Below are 20,205 nucleotides of genomic sequence, written 5' to 3'. Positions count from 1 at the left end.
CTTGAGGGACGCTCAGGTCCCCCGCCAACGGCAGGTGGGGTGGGGTGGCAAGGCCAGATTAGTCTAAGGGCAGTAGGAACACCAGGGTACTAGGGACAGTGGCCCGAGCTGGAGGGGTTCACTTAGGGATGTACATACAGTTCTTAGAGGTTCCATAGGTGAGCTGACTCCTGACACAGCCCTGACCCCCCTTACTTCACCTATCCATTTCTCAATGCCCTCTCATTTGCTCAGGTAGGCTGCCTGGACCTGGAGGTCTTTAAGAAATAAAAGAGGAAGTGGGGCCTGGGGGACCTGTCCTGAAGACAGATGTGGCTTTGGACCTATGCCTCCCTGACTAGACAGCCTGGGCTCTGGGCCTGCGTCTTCCTTGGGAGAGGTCTGGCCTGGGTCTGGAGCTCAGGTCCCTTTGGAGACTGTTTCTGATCCACGGCTTTGTAGTTGAAGGGGCCTCATTCTGTGCCAGTTTTCAGTGGTGGGACAGAGTTTTCCTTTTTATGTTAGATTGGGAGAGGAGATCAAAGATGTTATCAATGTCTTGTAACTTCCTATTATGTTGCAATAGTTGTAAAACTATTAATAATTGAATAACAAGAAAGACAATCTGATTAGTGTATTATTTATTATATTAATCAGTTCTGAAACAAAGTCCAATTCAAAACATTACTAAGGATACTATTATTACTTGATTTTAGAAATGGCATAATCCAAACTTATATTTCAATAAATTTTCTTATGTAACCTTTAAGGAAGGAATTTTTCATCCCCATCATTTGGCTCTGGAAAATCTTTATAGGCAACAGAAAAACAAAATTCAGTATAGTTGTTACTGAAGGTTCAAAGAGATGATATGCACAAACTATAAAAATTACAAATCACTATTTCTTTTGAACACACATTTGAATTAGAATTTAAACAGCTTAAATAATAGTGTTTTAGATGAATTTGAAATGTACTTAAGAATGGTTGTTAACAGCTCCTTTTCTTTCAGTGGGGAAAAAACTCCTTTCCTATTTCTTCAGCAGCAGGGGCTACAAAATGGTGTCCCAAATTAGGATTTATCTTATCCTCTTGAGAAACGTGCCAAAGAGGTTTTGGACCTGGTGAAATATATTATCTGAAGGGAAACACCTGTGAAGAGAGAAGCCCTGTGTCTCCAAGCAGGTCCCCCGTGTCCCTGGGGGCTAAGCTGTGCTGTGGCCTCAGAGAGCCCACACAACTGTGCACAAGGGGCAGCTCACAGGGGCCTCACCCCACATGTGAAACACTGGTAGGAACAGGAAGCCAGGGTTGAGGGGATGACAGAAATCCTGAATGGCCTGAGCCATTTTACACTCTCTACTTGCTGGAACTCTTGGGGGAATAAGCAAGGTTTTTCCGGATAGTTTGTCCACAAAAATAAATGAGTTATGTCACTGATTCAAAGACATTTACTGTCTGATAGTGTCATGCTAACCAACAGTTATAATATTTTAATAGGTAAGAAAACTTCTGGATTTAAACCTAAATTTTCTGTCACTAAGATGTTTTAACAAACTGGTATCAGACTACTTATGACAATGTGAATACTATACATTGCTTTGTTTTTCCTTCTACTCTTTCTTTCAGGAAAAATCTGGTTATCTAATTTTTGCTACCCATAAGTCTCCTGTTTTAAACAGTAACTGTCCCCTCCTGGCTGCAAAACACACGTTTATGCTGACACACAAGAGGCAACTATCCAGTTGCATGTTGAACGAGTCCCATTACTTGAGAGCTATGCTGAATGAGACCTGTTTACACGTACCCACGTTAAGTCATATAAAAATAGATATCTTGTACACATTGCTAAAAAATGTTCTTTCATTCTGACATCTTTTTACCCAATCTTGCCAATCAGATAAGAAACACCATAAGACTGGGAGATAAAACCTTTTAAAATGAGTTTTATAGCAGAAATTAATTTTTTAAAAAGTTCCACTTTTAGAGCAGCAGTTAGAAACTTCGTTCTTGTAATATGTAAATAATACTGTTATATCAAATTGTGGATTTAAAGAAGTTTAACAATTTCTTATCTCCTCAAAAATAATACAGATTTTCTGTTATTTAATGGCTTCTCCATCCTTCCAATTCCAAGGAATACAAAGGTCTCCATCTTGCATAACAGAATAAAAATGTGAAATGCAGAGGTGCATCCCTTTTAGGTAAGGCAGTGATTGTTCTAGAAGTCTCTTACAACAATCCACCATTTGTTTACTAGAAACGCTGGGCTCCTTATAAAACTTTTCCAGAGAAAATTTCTTCGTTGAAGCCTGTATCAATTCATTTTCAATAACTTTTAACCTGTTATATTGAAAATAAACATAATATTGCCACAAGCGATCACCAAATAAAACAACATAAAGTGTAGATATAATTTTATATATTGGGCCTCTTTCTTTCAAGATTTTATTTAAATTCAAGTTAGATCACATATACTGTAATATTTCAGAGGCAGAATTTAGTGATTCATCAGTTGCATACAATACCCAGTGCTCATTCCATCACATGCCCTCCTTAATAATGCCCATCGCCCAGTGACCCCATCCCCTCACCCACCTCCCCTCCAGCAACCTTCAGTTTATTTCCTAGAGTTAAGAGTCTCTTACGGTTTGTCTCCCTCTCTGATTTCTTATTTTTCCCTCCCTTCCCCTATGTTCATCTGTTTTGTTTCTTAAATTCCACATATGAGTGGGATCATATGATATTTGTCTCTGACTCACTTACTTTACTTAGCATAATACCCTCTAGTTCCATCCATGTCATTGCAAATGACAAGATTTCGTTCTTTCCCATGCCTAAGTAATATTTCATTGTACGTATATACCACATCTTTATCCATCATCTGTCGATGGACATCTAGGCTCTTTCAATATTTTGGCTACTGTGGGCATTGCTACTATAAACACTGGAGTCTAACTTTCTACTCTCAACACTGAAAATGGGTATCCAGCAAGGGTAAATGACATGTTTAGAAGACATGCCAATAGTTCTTATACATGTATCTTTGAAAGTATTTGTTAAATCTTTTAGCAGTAATGGGTAAAAATAATTAAGACATAATTTTAAAAGTTCTTATCCTGCCTCACTGAGTAGCTGTTAGTAAAAGCAGAAAGCGGAGCGTAAAAGCCCTAGTTTTAGACTGTAGGTGAACAGTCTGACCCTAGGGCAGTTTTGACTTCTAGAGACTCCCAAACACCCACCAGGCTCACAATAAGACCAGGCACCTGGGGAAGAGGTACCTCCCCTCCACTCTCTTCTATGCCCATCAGCTCCCTTTCTGTTCCCTCCCCTTGGCCTATGGGCTACGATGCCTCTTTTGCCATCAAGGTCTTGAGTGAAGACCTACAAAGCAGACAACTCAGGGCAGAACTCAGTGTCTTAAATACAGGTGGCCAATGTTTATGGGTATACGTTGATTAACAGATTCAATCCTCCAAATCTTGGGATGTGTGAAAGAGGCCTCCACCTTGTCACACCCTTGAGGGGTGTGCAGACCAGCATGTACATCTCTTGGGAAGCCCGCACAGTAAGGTGAGTAAACCAAAAGTGCCATGGTCAAGGGTTCCTAAAGAAGTTCAAGTATTGCACTAGTTAAAAATACCCAAGTAACCTCTATTTACCCACTCTTAATCTTTGCATAAAGGAAAAAAAGTACCATGAAATATCCAAAAGCTAGGAAAATATTTGAAAACAGAAATAGTCATTGTAGTCAGCGGCAATGAGTAGCAGGGGTCTGTAATTACTGACTCACTCCCTTCAACAACACCCGAACACTTTCTCAGGTGGTGGTAGTTTTTTTTCCTATAAGATGACTCCTTCTAGACAATGCTGCTTAGAGATTCAAGTTGAACAGCAGTTAGGGCTGAGGGGGTTCTCAGAAAGTTCGAGTTGAACCTGTACCTAATCTTTCTAGACAGGAAGAACCATAGGTACCATCAACTGCAGAGATTGACAAACTTTTTCTGTAAAGGACTTTTCTCACTGGCTCAAAAAAAAAAAAAAGATACTAACAATCTGACTTAGAAATAGAGAGCCTGGCATCTGGTCAAGTTACTGTGTAGTTCTCCAATGACACATCTTTATACACATCTCTGGGCAGGACATGCATTCCCTTTCCTTCTCAGAGAAGCCTCTGGCCTCATTCCTAGGTTGCCCCAACCCCTAGGCCACAACCTTTACAACCACGAGGTCCCATCAGTCCTTCTGGGGTGTAATCTCGCAGGAGAATCGAGCCCAGAGAGGGCAGCCTTCACTGGGGCTCTCTCTGGGGCTGGCCCCTCCAATAAGGAGATGGTGGGGAAGAGCCTTTCCCTTCCGGGGTGTCTCTGGAGTCTGAAGCAGACATATTTAAATTATTTTTTGTCTTTCCTTATCATTTCTTTGCTTTATAATATTCATTTCTCAACAACAACAATGATATAGAGGAAAAAGGGAGGCACAGTACAAACAAGAGAAGCATCATGAGATGGTGAGTGTGGCTGGTGGCAAGTTCTCTTCCTTTTCTTCTAATACTAAGAAATGGACCAGACATTTCCTAGGGGGAAATGACCCTTCTTTCCTCTGACAAAATGCTATCTTTTTTTTTTTTTTTTTTTTTTTTTTTTTTTCCCAATAAAGCTCCTTCTGCCTCTGACACTTAGTTCCACAAGGGTATCTGTTCCCACTGTCTGGCCCTGGTGACTACACAGGGCCGGCTAGGCACCAAAGTCCGTGGTAAATATTAGTGGAGTAAGTGAACACTGTTTTAAATGGTTTCTCCTACTCTAGGTGAGTATCAGAATTATTTAAACATTCTTCTATTATTGTACATTTCTACTGTGTCCAGTTTGTCTAAGTGATAATAAAATTTATAGTATGTGATATAGGGGGTAGGAGGAAACATGAGTGAGTTACCACAGAAGAAATGAGTGAGGACAGTTCGTGTAAGAAAAGCTAGGTTATGCCTGCCCTACGGAAGAGCTGTACATGGGTCATTACCAGCCTCCAAAGGAGGGTGGGTATTCCACAATTCACATATTCCCCCAGTAGCCTGGACATGCTCAGAGGTGGGGGCCACAAGTCATGCAGTCTTGAGAAGGCCATGTAGGATCTACTTGGGACCCAGATATTAGCTTAGAATACTGGTTTTAAACTGTCCATCAAGCCGAGGGTTCTGCAGAGGTACCCAGAGACTCCCATGGGTATGAGCAGCTTCTAGTTCCCTTCCTCTTTAGAAAGAACAGCTGCAAGCTTTTATCTCTTTCATAAACTGGGTTTCCGCAATCTAGGAACTAAAGCACAGTCTAAGAACAAACTTCATCTACGGACAGACAATAGTCTTAACCACCCCTTAATGATTACGAGGAAGGCAACCTTAATAGGGTCGGGAGAACAGAAAGAAGGGAGGGAGAAGGCAAAGTGGAGGGAAAACTCTGGGCCTAGAGTCAGAGGTATAAGGAGGGAGGAAGGTGATGAGTAAGAGGGAGGTATATTGGCACCAGTGACAAAGTGGCTTCCTCTCCATGGGGAATGAAACAGGTATGAGGGCTCCAGAGCCACAAAGGTGCTCAGGAAACATGCCAGTTAATGGATTCAGCCAATGGATGCTTCCTGAAGGCCACCTGTGTGCCAGGCACTGATCTTGGGATGGGAGGAAACAAAAGAGACAAAAAAGTCTCTGCCCCTGATGCTTACATTCTGTCTGGTGACGGGAGGGCAAATAAATGAGGGAAAACAGCTTGTAGAGACTAGTGGTGTGGAGTGCGAGGGGAAAAGGCAGACCAGGGGCGGTGGAGGGGTGCCACGGTGGGGGGGGCGGTGGGCACTGTTTCCTGCTGATGTTCAGGGAAGACCTCAGTGAGAAGGTGGACATGGGCTGAGACCTGAGGGAGGTGAAAGGCAAACCAGGAGGACACCAAGAAGAGACGCTCCAGGGTGCTGGAGGAAGATAGAAAGGCCATTAAAAAAAAAAAAAAAAAAAAAAAGGCCATCTGGTTGGAACAAAATGAGTGAGGGGAAAGTCAAGGGGACCCTAGCCTGCAGGCCAGTTCAGTGGAGTGACAGGCCCCAACCCGACTTCTCACAGGGCGACTCACTCTGTGTCACTGTGAGTCACTGTGTTGACCTCACAGGTAGGATGGAACTTTCAAAAAATAACCTATGTGAACTGCATTTCTTTTTATTTTACTTCCTCAAAATCTAGTAGCAGTACACCAAAGCTACAAAATGGAAAATTTTCCATTTTCCATAGCCATGGAAAAACCAGAAGCAGCAACTATAGTATAGCCACTGAAACCATCAGCCCTCACAGTGACAGGTGGGCCAGAGCTGCTTCCAAGGGTTAAAACTGACTTACAATGGTGAGAAATCACATGGCAACATGAAGGCTTACTAACCAGTCAAGAAATGGGACATCCGTGCCACTGGAGCTGGCCAACAGAGCTGTCACCAAGTCCACAAACAAAACAAAGAGACGTAGCTCTTTCACTTATTTTATACACAAAACAATCCTGTTATCTTTTGTCTTCTATGGCTCTCCTCCACCACCACCCTTTCTTTCAGATGAGCAGCTGGTGGTGATGCGGAACCAGGGGCTCCCCAGCACACTGCTGAACAGTTACCTCAGATCCTCTACCTTCCAGGTTCTGGTCTCTGTCCTTCTTACCCTCCTCCCTGGACTTGTGCAGCCACGTTCTCTGGGCCACTGCGTTCCCTTCAGTGCCCCTATGGTCTTCTGGGAGCGCTAGCCTTGGTGCTTCTCACTCGGCCCCTCTCTTGGCCAGCTACCGCAGACGCATGCAGAACCTGCACCTCCTACCAGAAACACAGTCCAGGAGGGCAAGGACCTGGGCCCATCATTCTCTTGGTGGCACCTGTCAGTCTTGGGCACACAACAGTCATGGCAAAAGACTGCTAAATGAATGAACAAGTGAGTAAATTCTCAGTATCCAAACCTCCTTTGCCAATGTCCTTAGAAAAACCTCTTTTGAATGTAATATCCTCCTTTCTTCATAGGAGATACATAAAACATTATCAAGCAGTATCCAATGCCCACAAATCAGGGAACTGTCGGCTACGAGGCTTTCCAAGATACAAACAACAACAGAGACAGGACTGCTTATGAACTGAAACAATTTTTTACTTTAAAACTTCTTCTCATTTACTTAAAATCCATAGTTCTCAAAGTTTTAAACCATCAAGATTCCTGTTATTTAAGCAGTAACTGAATTTTTCCTTGTTGCCACCTTTTTCCATCTGGAGAATTTCTTTCTGATATCCTTACCATTTGTTCTGCCCCTGAGTTGATTTTTATACTAACAAGCTTGCTTCTCAAATGGAGGCACATGGTGGTAATGTCATTGAGGCTGTCATAATCAGAAACACCACATGCAATTCCTGGCAGACCAAGGTGGGGGATAAATAAACGTGGAATATGCACAAATCAGTCCACTTCCTAAGTTTCATGCAGTTCTTATGTCCCATCTTTATGAATTCTGAATACCTGAATTTTGACAGACTGACTGACAGGCAGGACATTACAAAGGGCTCGTGGCACTTACTCTTCTTTTCTTTTCATGTTGTCTCTTGCCTGCTGGGCTTTGGTAAGGATAAACCACTGGAGGTTTGCTGGGTCACAGAGGCTTGGGATGTTAAAGTGCCCGAGTTCATGCAAGCTTGGAGCATATCTGTCACTGGAACAAAACACACGTGAAAGGAAGAATCACTCATCCCTTGTTTCCCATTCCACCCCCAAAGAAAATATTTTAGTAGTCTGATGAGTGATAAAGGAATTCATCAAGAAAATCTACTTTACTTTGAAAGTATATAGCAAAATTAGGCTTTAAGTTTTGCTGTTCCTCAAAGACACACACCCTTGGGATGACCACATTCCTCCTCACCCCGTGGCCACCCTCATCTGTGAGACAGAGGCTATAGCCCACTTCACTCTCAGGTGTGAGGGGAGGTGTGTATTTAGCACCAAGCACAGGTTGTGAAAACTGTATGTGCACAAAAATGTGGGTTACTGATGCAATATTAGTTTAATCCTAGACAGTTTTTCATAGGACTGACTTTGCCCTGTAAGTGGCAATGTATTTCAAGACTGTTTGCAGAGTAAATCCTTCATCCTCTCCAAGTTGGCTTTTTTAATGTGTAAAAAAGAGTGTTGCTAATGAGAGTGACATTCTTTAGTTCCTAAGAAAAACACAAAACAATTTAAACTACTTACACACACAACACATCTAAGTGAAAGAATAAAAGTCATTCTTGTTTTAGATATTTACCTGTTAAGGATCATCTGTAAACCACGCAGACTTCGAGGGTGAAAGGGTATTCTGTTTTTCAACAGTCTATTATAGAACACATCAAGAAGAGAGTAATATTCTTCAAGCGTCAATACTGGTTGCAATTCCTCGATATAAACCACTTGTATGCCTCCGAGAAGGTAGCTTATTTGGTCTTCTAAAAGCATCAGCCTCCTCTGAAGGTCAAAATAACTTGGTAACCTTTCAAAAAGCTACAGAATTTAAAAAAAAAAAAAAGTGAAAGAAATATTTAGTTTTATGTTATTGTAATAGCTCAATTTTAGGATTCCAATAAATGGGATTGAGAAATTTTAACAAGAAAAACTGTTTTCCGAGAAGGAAAGTTCTAATAAGTGAAAGAAAAAGACTTAGTGTAATGCTAGAAACATTAATATTCAAAACAAACCACTATAATCTTAGGGATTTTTGGATAGGACTGAAGTGACTACAGAAAGAAAGAAATAGGTTCCAAATGAAAATAAGTCTTAAGTACTGTTATTTAAATCTCATATTGGTTTAGAATGATTACATGGTCTAATAGAGAAGGGTTTGAGAAATAAAGAACATGGATTTTTTTTTTTTTAAGATTTTATTTATTTGACAGAGATCACAAGTAGGCAGAGAGGCAGGCAGAGACAGAGAGGAAGGGAAGCAGACTCCCTGCTGAGCAGAGAGCCTGATGTGGGGCTCGATCTCAGGACCCTGGGATCATGACCTGAGCTGAAGGCAGAGGCTTTAACCCACTGAGCCACCCAGGCCCCCCAAGTACATGGATTTCAATACCAAGTGTACTTCTTCAGAATTTACTTTAATTCAACAAAACTCAATTCCATGCAATAAACATCACTGAGCACCTACCATATACTTAAGCATGAAATTAAGCACCTGTAGTGTATAGATTATAGGCGCTCGGCCCTGATTCTCAGTCGGGGTGCAAGTGAACAAAACAAGAATTAGGATTCTTTGTACTAAGTGCCACGTCAGCATGAGTGGATACAGAGAAGACATGCAAGTAAAGCTTTCTAAGAAAGTCTAATGTGACCGTCTGAAAAGACTGGATTTTGTGGGAGTTAGATGCACATGGAAGTGTGTCGGGGAAGAGAGACCAGAGTCTGGTCCGCTGAAGTGGGAAGGCCTTGGTGTGCTGTGCTGAGGACTCAGACTTTACCTAGAGAGCTAGGGATGCACAACTTACACAGGCGTGGAAAAGCATCAAAACCTCTGTTCTAATAAAAGAAAAAACAGTATACTAATTCTACAAATTATTTATAATAGACTTCTAACACTCTGAAAATCATTTCCCTACCCACTTACTCCACTTTTCTCTTAATGATTTATCTATGTATAAATGGTAAGTACCTTTAAAAAACTGTTCATTTTCAGATAACTGTAGATTCATACATCTTTCACCCTTTCCCTAACGGTAACGTGTTACAAAACCACAGTATAACATCACAACAGGCAAACTGACATTGATACAATCCACTGGCCTGATTCAGACTTCATCAGTTCTACTTACACTTAGTTATGTGTATGTAAGTGTGTATTTAACTACATGCAGTTTTATCCCATGTGTAGATTCACATCCCATGACCACATGATACAGAACAGTTCCACCATAGGGATCCTGGGTGCTCAGCGATCCCCCATGGACCACGGGGGAGAGCCCCCTACTCCCCAACCCCTGGCAACCACTAATCTGTTTTTTTCCACCATTTTGTTATTTTAAGGATGTTATAAAAGTGGAATTACACAGTATGTAATCTTTTGATACTGACTTTTTGCACTCAGCACAATGCCCTTGAGATCCATCCAGGTTGTTGCTGGTATGAGTAGTTCATCCCTTCTTTCTGTTGGGTAATATTCTGTTGTATGGATGTGCCACAGTTTAATCATTCACAGCCTGAAGGACATTAGAGTTGTTCTACTTGTTGGCTATTATGCACATTCATGTATAGGTTTTTGTGTGGACATAATTTTTCACTTCTTTAGTACAAACGCCCAAGGGCGCAACTACTGGGTCACATAGTAAACATGTTTAGTTTTGTGCTGTCATTTTCTTTTCCAGAGCCCTTGTACCATTCTACCCATTCCTCCCAGTGACAGATGAGTGATCCTGTGTTTCTGCACCCTTACCAGAATTTGGTGTCATTATTTTTCATTTTAGCCTTTCAAAAAATGTGTCATCTGTAGGTCTTCTGTGCTGTAGCTGTTCAAGACTTTTGTTTTTTTGGATGGTTTGGTTTTTTGATTATTGAGTTTTGAGTGTTCTTTTATGCACTCGGTACACGGACTTTGTCACCGTCAGATATGGTTTGCAAGTATCTTCTACTGAATATTTGATTTGAACAGACAGTTCACAAAAGTATATGGACAGCAAATAAGCCCATGAAAAGATACTCTCCATCATCTGGAAATGCAAATTAAATCCAAATGAGATAGCACCACACATCTATTAGAATGGCTAAAATTTTAAAAAACCACCACTGTAAGCATTAGCAGTTTCTCAAAAGGTAAAATACCCTACTTATGATCCGACTATTCCACTTTAGGAGAAAAGGAAATATATGTGCATCTGGACATAATGTTTCTTTCTTTTTTTTTTTTTTTGGACATAATGTTTCTAACAGCTTTATTTCCCATTGCCAAAACTGACATAACTCAACATCCATTAATAGGTAAATGGATAAACAGATAGTATATTTATATGATGGAATACTACATGGAAATAAAAAGGAATTAATTCTTGATACATGCAACAGCAAGGATGAATCTGAAATTATGTCAATGAAAGAAAACAAAACCCCCCCAAAAAGAAGTATATACTTTATGATTCCACTTATATGAAACTCTAGTAATATAAACTGATTTATAGTGACAGAGAGCAGGCCACTGGTTGCTTGGGGAGAGGGTGGCAGATGGAGGAGAGAGTTTACAAGGGGACATGAGCATACGTTTGTGGGTGATGGATATGTTCACTACCTTGATTGTGTTAATGGCTTCATGGGCATTTACACATGCTAAATCTCATCAAATTATACACACTAAATATGTGTAGTTTATTGTATGTCTATTATAACACTGTAAATCTGTTAAAACCAAAACAATAGAATGCAGGCCTTTTAGGCTACGCTTCAGGAAAGACTATAAAATTTCCAAATAAAAACTGACTTAAAAATCAGGCCTCTAAGTATTTTAACTACATGATAATAAACATCTATTCTGAAAATAGCTGAAACTATGATTCGAGATTTTTAGTTCACTGACAAAATAGCATAGTTTAAAACAAAAGTAGGTCTATGATAAGTCAAGATTTTTTGCTTTGAAACTTTTCCTTACTTTTGTCCAGTGATGATGGACATCCATTGTTCCTAGCATCACATGGCCCACTGCACTCATCCCGGATCGGTCTGTAAATATTATTGTACATCCTGATAATAAAACACAAACCCTTTGGTCACCCAGAGATGCTTCATTTTTTTAGCATTATGCAAATAATGACTTAAATTTAGTATACAAATTCAGGGTGAATTTCAGCAGACTCTTAAAGGCTAATTTTTTATTTTTTAAAGATTTTATTTATTTATTTGAAAGAGAGAGAGAGAGCACTAGCAGGGGAACAGCAAGCAGAGGGAGAAGCAGGTTCCCCGCTGGGCAGGGAGCCCCATGCGGGAATTGATCCCAGGACCCCGGGATCTTGATCTGAGCCGAAGGCAGACACTTAACTGACTTAACCATCCAGGTACCCAAGGCTGATTTAAAAAAAAAAATTTTTTAAAGATTTATTTTAGAGAGAGGGAGAGAAAGAGAGAAAGCACGAGCATGCACATCTGAGGGAGGGTGGGGGGGAAGGGCAGAGGAGGTGGAAGAGAATCCCAAGCAGACTGTGCTGAGCTCAGAATCTGCCACCTGGCTTCACCTCAAGACCATGAGGAGATCATGACCTGAGCTGAAATCAAGTCAGTCGCTTAACAGACTGAGCCACCCTGGCATCCCTTAAAGGCTGATTTCATGTCATTGTTTTATTCAAAGGAACAGATTTTAAAATTCAGCTGTGATAAAGTTCCATCTGTAAGGGCTTTTAATACTTTGTTTACTTCCACAATTTACAGATGTGTATAGCAGCTGAGTGATATTTTAAAAGAAAATGGAAATTGTTTACCTTTTGCATTTTTCAGTGTTTCCAAGTTCTGCTGTGCTAAGCGGCCTAAACTATGCAGCTGGCTACAGCGATGGGCGATGCCCCAGCTCCTCTGCCACCTGGTACAACAGAGCACACAGGTGCATTAACACCAGGCAGCCCTGAGGGAGGAGGCCTGCTCTCACCCCCAGCTGCCTGATTCCTGTGAAAACCAGGGAGTTTCTCAAGTAGGCATATGTTTTCCAACTAGCTAATTTTTTTATGAAGCAACCAAATAGAAAATGAATGGTTTGCCAGAGAGTAAAAATATTACTACTATGTTCAGATACCCAAACATTTAAAACAAGCAAATGCACTATGCTGTTATTTTAAAATAAAGGAATGAAATGGGGAACACTTAAGGAAACCTTTCTCATCTCCACATCATTCAGTGATGACGATTTTGTTTTTGATTTAAGTTCTAATTAGGAACTCTAGGTCTAGATCAGATCCTTTTTATCTTATTCTAGAGAAAGTGATTTTTTAAAATGACATGGAATCCACTTATTTTCTAAATGAACACTGAATCTTAGTGACAAAACGGAACCTGACATCCACATGGTGTCACAGAGGCACTGGTGTACAAATGTAAAGACCAACTGATCTTTAGAAGCATCAGAACATCCCTCTTTGAATTCTAATTCTGTGATTTACTGGCTCTGTGACCTTGAATAAGTCCCTTCTAGGCTTCCTGCTGCTTCCATTTCATACATACAAAGTGGGATCACTTCCCCCAGCACAGGCAGCATAAATCTAAGGGATAACATATGTGGAGGAGTAAGGCACCCAAAACAAGCTCTCAAAAAACAGGTTCCTCCTTCATCCTATCACTAATTCTGATGAATGTCATCGCTAGTAAAGTGGATTTTCAATTAACCCACAGATGAAACAGATGTAATTTCAAAGAATTAATACTGTGATAAAGCTATTAAATACAGTTCTTATTAATAACTGGTCTTTCACACAGGTGGCTCAGAGTTAGAAACAATCCTTGGTCACAATGTTTCCATCTTTTGGAGGCGTGGCTGATTTTCCAATAGTGGAAAGCCATCATACCCATGATCCTCAGATGTTTGGTCTCAGAAAGCTTTTGCACTCCTAAAAATGGGGAACCCAAAGAGCTTTTGTTTATATGTTTCATATTTATTGACATTTACTATGGCAAAAATCAAAGCTGAGAAACTTCTACACCATATTGTAATATAATGCTTATTTCTTTTTATGTTAAGAAATCCTTAAAAAAAAATCCTTTAACTTTCCTAATTCCAGTCTCTTTGATAGTTCATTTAGAATTTATACTAGAAAAAGGTACTTTTGTGTACATTAATTTATTTATTTTACAAACTTTTAAAAAGGATCTTGTTGTTAGGTTTTGGTTTAGAGAAGTCCATGCTACTAAACTGGGATTCAAAGAATCTGCATAATCAAAGCAGGGCCAAAAAATACTGACGTGATGATAAAAAAGCAGCCATCAGCACAAATCCAAACATCCCACATACCCCAAGTCTACACAATTCCCTTGAAATCCAAATTATCTTATAAAACTATGATTTAAAAGAAGCCCCCAAAATCCATTATGATTTGAATATACAAGAACAAAACATGTATTATCAGTACTCCATAGGCACTAGAAAAAGGTGTTATTATGATAACCAAATAGTCATTTAGTTCAAAAGAAAGAAAAAAAATCCTGATAGTGAAGGTTGAAAAAAAACAAAACAGGTTACAACAAACAGTAATAGAAACGTTCAAGCACAAAACTGGGCAATAGTTTCTCAGTTCCTGTAACGGGTGGTTCCCCTCATGCCCGAATCACACTAGGGCCCCCTTTTACCTTCCTTACTGTTTTAATAGCTGTTAAATCTGTTTTTATAATAAATGCCTATCATCTTTATATAACTGATTTCCAGGTTAGTGAAAACGTCTTTAAAGTCATGCTATAAAACACAGAACCAAGAATACGACACCCATATTTTCTGTCTCCCTTACTCATTTTAAACTTGAATACTGATCTCACAGGATGGAGGAATAATTACTTTTTATATATTATTGCATATGGAAAAGGATATTTTTCTTATAAACCTTAAAAAATTAAACTCTTGTGCTAAAAACTTCAGTATCTAAACCTTATTTCACAATTGTAAATGAGAGATTGATAGTTTTCTTACATAGATGAACATTTGACTACTTTCAGAAAAAGATAACTGAAGGTTATTTATAGTTATCAGAATAATTACAGTGAAAGATGCAAATATTTGCTGGAATATTTTCTGCTGGAAAGCTTGTGACCTGCAGATAATACATGCTTATTTTAGTCTCTCCATTAGGTTCTGTCAGTGTTACCTGATGTCTGAGAGCTGCAGCTGATGAGACAGATCATCCTTTAAACGGTCTAGCTCTTTTCTAAGGGGCAAACTGTTCTTCAGTTTTTTAACTGCGCTTTTCCCATTGTTATCTAACCAGGATCTAGAGGAAAAAAAAAAAAAGAGAGAGAGAGAGAAAGATACACTTTAAATACTGACTCTAAGGCAAACATTTCTAGTTCTAAAAGATATAGGCACTGCAGTAAAGCAGCTCCAGTGTTAAACTAAGTTTCCAATCAAACCTCTACCAAATTATAGGCAAAACACAAGGTGGGGAGAGTTGAGTAGAGCCTGAAGTAACAGAGTTAACTACCACTGGGTGTGTGGGAGGGAAGCAGTGAGCATTGGGGGAATAAACAGACCTACCTGAAAGGACAGGTGTTTTGGGAGACTCTGTGGTAAAAAGAGACTGGGCTGGTAAGGTCTGGCCACTGGAGGGACTTGCATAGAAATATGGAGGAGTAAGCATGGAAGGCTCAGGGCACTAATGATTAAGATTAAACTAATGGAAGAAATTGGAATCTACCCAGCTAGAACCCCCAAAGTAATCTTTCAAGTTCCTTCATTAGGACATATTCACTGCCCTTTAAGTGTGTCACCAGCACCATTAGATGTCTTTTCAGTTTGACTTTTCATCTTATTAGTTGTACCGTAACATTATTTCCACATTTGTTCTGGTAGAAGTGGTAGTTCCACCTTCCCTGGGGAGAATATGAGTGAATGACGGATGTATATGAGTGAAGATCTAGCACAGCCCACTGAACCCTGTGATACACATAAGGGAGAGGTTTTGGAGTATCTTGAATTTTTAAACCTTTATCCCATCTCTAGAAATCTAAGAACAGGTTTAGCATAGTTAAAATTTAATTTTTTATATATACAAAGGAAGTCATCATAACTAGAATATGACTTAACAGGTGCTGGCAGAATAGACTTTTAAAAAATTATCAAGTTGATAATCTTGAAACCAATAAAATCCTTATGCATCTATCGAATATTTATTTGAAATGCTTGATACTGTGTTGTGTTGGGATGTAAGGAAGATAAAATTGTTCTGCAAAGGAAGACACATCTACTAAGCGATATAGAGATAAGAAATTAGGATAATATGAAGGGCACCTGGGTGGCTCAGTCAATTACACATCTGACTTCAGCTCAAGTCATGAGCCCAGAGTCCTGAATCGAGTCCTACCTTGGGCTCCCTAAAAATTTTGACAGAGAAAGAGAGAGAACTCACAAGCAGGGAGGCCAGCAGGCAGAGGGAGAGGGAGAAGCAAGTTCCCCACTGAGCAGGGAGCCTGATGTGGGACTCCCTCCCAGGACCCTGGGATCACAGCCCAAACTGAAGGCAGACGCTTAACCAACTGAGGCACCCAGGCATTCCTCAATAATATATTTTTAAAAAGAGTAGTAATAGTTTTTTTAAAGCTTTACTGATGCACCCAAAACCATAAGTTACCTAGAAATAAACCTAACCAAAGAGGTGAAAGACCTGTACTCTGAAAATTATAAAACATGGATGAAAGAAATGGAAGATGACACAAAGAAATGGAAAAACATTCCATGCTCATGGATTATAAGAACAAATGTTGTTAAAATGTCTACACAACCCAAAGCAATCTACAGATTTAATGCAATCCCTATCAAAATACCAACAGTGTTTTTCATAGAACTAGAACAAACAATCCTACAATTTGTATGGAACCACAAAAGACCCCAAATATCCAAAGCAATCTGGAAAAAGAAAAACAATGTGGGAGACATCAAAATTCCAGACTTCAAGTTAGATTACAAAGCTGTAGTGATCAAAACAGTATGGTACTGGCACAAAAATAGACATCGCTCAATGGAACATAATGGAAACCCCAAAAATGGACCTACAACTATATGGTCAATTAATCTTGAGTAAAGCAGGAAGGATTGACTATGCAATGGGAAAGAGACGGTCTCTTAAACAAATGGTGTTGGGAAAACTGGACAGCAATATGCACAAGAATGAAATTGGACCACCTTCTTGCATCCTAAACAAATATAAATTCAAAATGGAGAAACCCAAATATGAGACAGGAAACCATTAAAGTCTTAGAGGAGAACACAGGTAACAATCACTCTGACATTGGCCATAGCAAAGTCTTACTAGATAAGTCTTCTGAGGCAAGGGAAACAAAAGCAAAAATGAACTATTGGGACTTCATCAAGATAAAAAGCTTCTGCACAGTGAAGGAATCAATCAACAAAACTAAAAGGCAGCCTACAGAATGGAAGATATTTGCAAATGACATATCTGATAAAGGGTCAGTATCCAAAATACATAAAGAGCTAATCAAATTCAACACCTAAAAAACAAATAATCCAGTTAAAACATGGGCAGAAGACACAAATAGACATTTTTCCAAATAAGACATCCAAATGGCCAATAGACACATGAAAAAATGCTCCACATCACTCATGGTTGGGGAACTGCAAATCAAAACCACAACGAGATATCACCTCACATCTGTCAGAATGGCTAAAACTAACACCACATGAAACAACAGGTGTTGGTGAGGATAGAGAGAAAGGGGAACTCTCTCGTACCATTGGTGGGCATGCACCTGACACAGACACTCTGGAAAAGAGTATGGAGGTGCCTCAAAAAGTTAAAAATAGAATTAACCTATGATTCAGCAATTGCACTACTAGATATTTATCTAAAGGATACAAAAATACTGATCCGAAGGGATACATGCACCCCAATGTTTATAGCAGCATTATCAACGATTGCCAAGTTATAGGACGAGCCCAAATGCCCGTCAACTGATGAATGGATAAAGAAGATGTGGTATATATATTATATACCTGACAATATTATTCAGCCACCAAAAAGGAATGAAATCTTGCCATTTGCAACAACATGGATGGAGCTAGAGAGTTATCATGCTAAGTGAAATAAGTAACTCAGAGAAAGACAAATACCACGTGGTATTATTCAAATGCAGAATGTAAGAAACAAAACAAATGATTATAGGGGAAAAAAGAGAGCAATGAAAACCAAGAAACAGACTCCTAACTACAGAGAACAAACTGATGGTTAAAGAGGGGAGGTGGGTGGGGGGATGGGTGAAATAGGTGATGGGAATTAAGGGGTGCACTTGTGATGAGCACCGGGTGTTGTAAGGAAGTGCTAAATCACCAAATTCTACACCTGAAACTAATATTACACTGTATGTAACTGGAATTTAAATTAAAAATAAATAAAAAGAAAAGCTTTAATGAAATGTAATATATATATACCAAACAAGTCATCTATTGTTAGTATGTTCTCAGTGTTGTGCAATCACCAGCACAATCAATTTTAGGACTCTTGCATCACCCTAATAAGAAATCATGTACCCATGAGCAGTTACTTCAATACTCCCCTCCAGCTCTTAGCAACCACTAATCTACTTCCTGTCTCACAGATTTGCCAACTCTGATTGTAGATGGACTCATGCAATATGTGGTCCGCTGTGGCTGCTTCTTTCTCTTAGCATAATGTTCTCAAAGTGGGGCACCTGGGTGGCTCAGTGTTGGTTAAGCCGCTGCCTTTGGCTCAGGTCATGATCTCAGGGTCCTGGGATCGAGCCCCGCATCAGGCTCTCTGCTCAGCAGGGAACCTGCTTTCCCCTCTCTCTCTGCCTGCCTCTCTGCCTACTTGTGATCTCTGTCAAATAAATAAAAAAACAAAAACAAAAAAAAATAATGTTCTCAAAGTCCATCCATGCTATAGTATGTATAGTACTTCATTTGTATTTATGACCAAATACTACTTCATCCTATAAACAGACCACATTTTGTTTATCCACTCATCAGCTGATAGGACACTTTTGGCTATTATGAGACTGACGTGCTGCCTACTACGCTAAGAAGGTACTACTTTTGGCTATTATGAATAATGCTGCTATGAGCAAGTTTTTATGTAGACATCTGTTTTTCCCACATCTTTCCCAATACTTGCTATTCTCTTTTTGATTATAACCATATTAGGCTATGAAGTGGTTACTTCATGGTGGTTAATTTGTTAGACCTCGCTTTGGTTTCAAAAATGATTTCATTATACCTACAGTGATAAATACAGTACATGTATTTTTTTAGAGCATTTTTTAAAAAGATTTTATTTATTTATTTGAGACAGAGAGAGTGAGCATGAACCAGGACAAGGAGCAGATGGAGATGAAGAAGCAGGCTCCCCACCAAGCCACCCAGGCGTCCTAGTACATGTACTGTTAATAAGAGGCAGGCAAAGAGAAGAAAACAAACAAAAAAAAAGCTGATAATGAAATGAAGTCAAAGCAAAGTGGTATATAAAAATGAATACAGGGGCGCCTGGGTGGCTCAGTGGGTTGGGCCTCTGTCTCCGGCTTGGGTCATGGTTTCAGGATCCTGGGATCAAGCCCCGCATCGGGCTCTCTGCTCAGCAGGGAGCCTGCTTCCCTCTCTGTCTCTGCCTATTTCTCTGCCTGCTTATGATCTCTCTCTCTCTCTCTGTGTCAAATAAATAAATAAAATCTTTTTTTTTTAAATTTTTTAAAAATGAATACAGGAATATCATGTACAAGGTATAAAGTTAGATGCAAATTGAAGACATTTAGTTTAGTTCCTAGGTTCATGATTCTTTTTAGATAAAAATATTTCAATAATGCTGGGGCACCTGGGTGGCTCAGTTGGTTAAGTGTCTGCTTTCAGCTCAGGTCATGAGGGATCAAGCCCCAGGTCGGACTCCCTGCTCAGTGGGGAGTCTGCTGTTCCCTCTCCCTCTCCCTCTGCCTGCTGCTCCCCCTGCTTGTGTTCCCAGTCTCTCTTTCTCTAACTCGCTCTCTCTCAAATAAATACAATCTTAAAAAAAAAAATTTCAGTAACTCCCCAAAAGTTCAGTTTTTCATGGATTTAAAAGGATGAAAAAGAGAGCCATGATCCAAATCACAATAAAATTAAGATGGCATAAATTTCAAACTCCTAGGCTTCAAACTGCGTGGAACAAGTAAGGCATTTACACAAATAGCTTTTCAAACTTCTTGGATGGCAATCCATACAAAGAAATTTTTTTTCACAGTAAGAACATGTATATACACACATGCACACACATATATGTTTCTACATAACTAAAACAAGTATTTTGAGAAACACTACTTAAACTTACTGAAAACATATATTTTTAAAAATGTAAAAAAAGACAAAATCAAAAGCAAAACCACTTTGCTGATCCCAAATCACTAAGTTGCATCATACTTGCAATGTGAAAAACACTGACTTAGCCTACAGAAAAGGAAAGAATAAATAAATGCATGATACCAGTTAAATCATGACTAAAATTTCCAAATGTTCTACAGAAATAGTTCCA

The 20,205-nt window shown here is 39.5% G+C and overlaps 1 protein-coding gene across 3 annotated transcripts in view; it reads right to left on the bottom strand.

The window, feature by feature from the left end:
• Positions 1–603: 603 nt before the first annotated feature.
• Positions 604–20,205, bottom strand: part of TCAIM (T cell activation inhibitor, mitochondrial) — a 48,923-nt gene continuing 29,321 nt past the window's right edge. For 2 of the 3 annotated variants that reach the window (XM_032861387.1, XM_032861386.1), the window contains exons 6-11: positions 14,827–14,949; positions 12,466–12,563; positions 11,643–11,734; positions 8,283–8,515; positions 7,560–7,691; positions 604–2,322 (exon numbers count right to left, since the gene is read on the bottom strand). In XM_032861387.1, the coding sequence (XP_032717278.1) occupies positions 2,082–2,322; positions 7,560–7,691; positions 8,283–8,515; positions 11,643–11,734; positions 12,466–12,563; positions 14,827–14,949 (919 nt within the window). In that variant the 3' untranslated portion in view covers positions 604–2,081. Of the gene's footprint in view, positions 2,323–6,620; positions 7,082–7,559; positions 7,692–8,282; positions 8,516–11,642; positions 11,735–12,465; positions 12,564–14,826; positions 14,950–20,205 lie in introns of all 3 variants that reach the window. The other variant, XR_004383104.1, reaches the window with a different exon arrangement.

Source organism: Lontra canadensis, unplaced genomic scaffold (genome assembly GCF_010015895.1).
Source record: "Lontra canadensis isolate GAN:19392208 unplaced genomic scaffold, GSC_riverotter_1.0 scaffold20, whole genome shotgun sequence".
Classification (NCBI taxonomy): domain Eukaryota; kingdom Metazoa; phylum Chordata; class Mammalia; order Carnivora; family Mustelidae; genus Lontra; species Lontra canadensis.
This window is presented reverse-complemented; position numbering and strand designations above follow the sequence as displayed.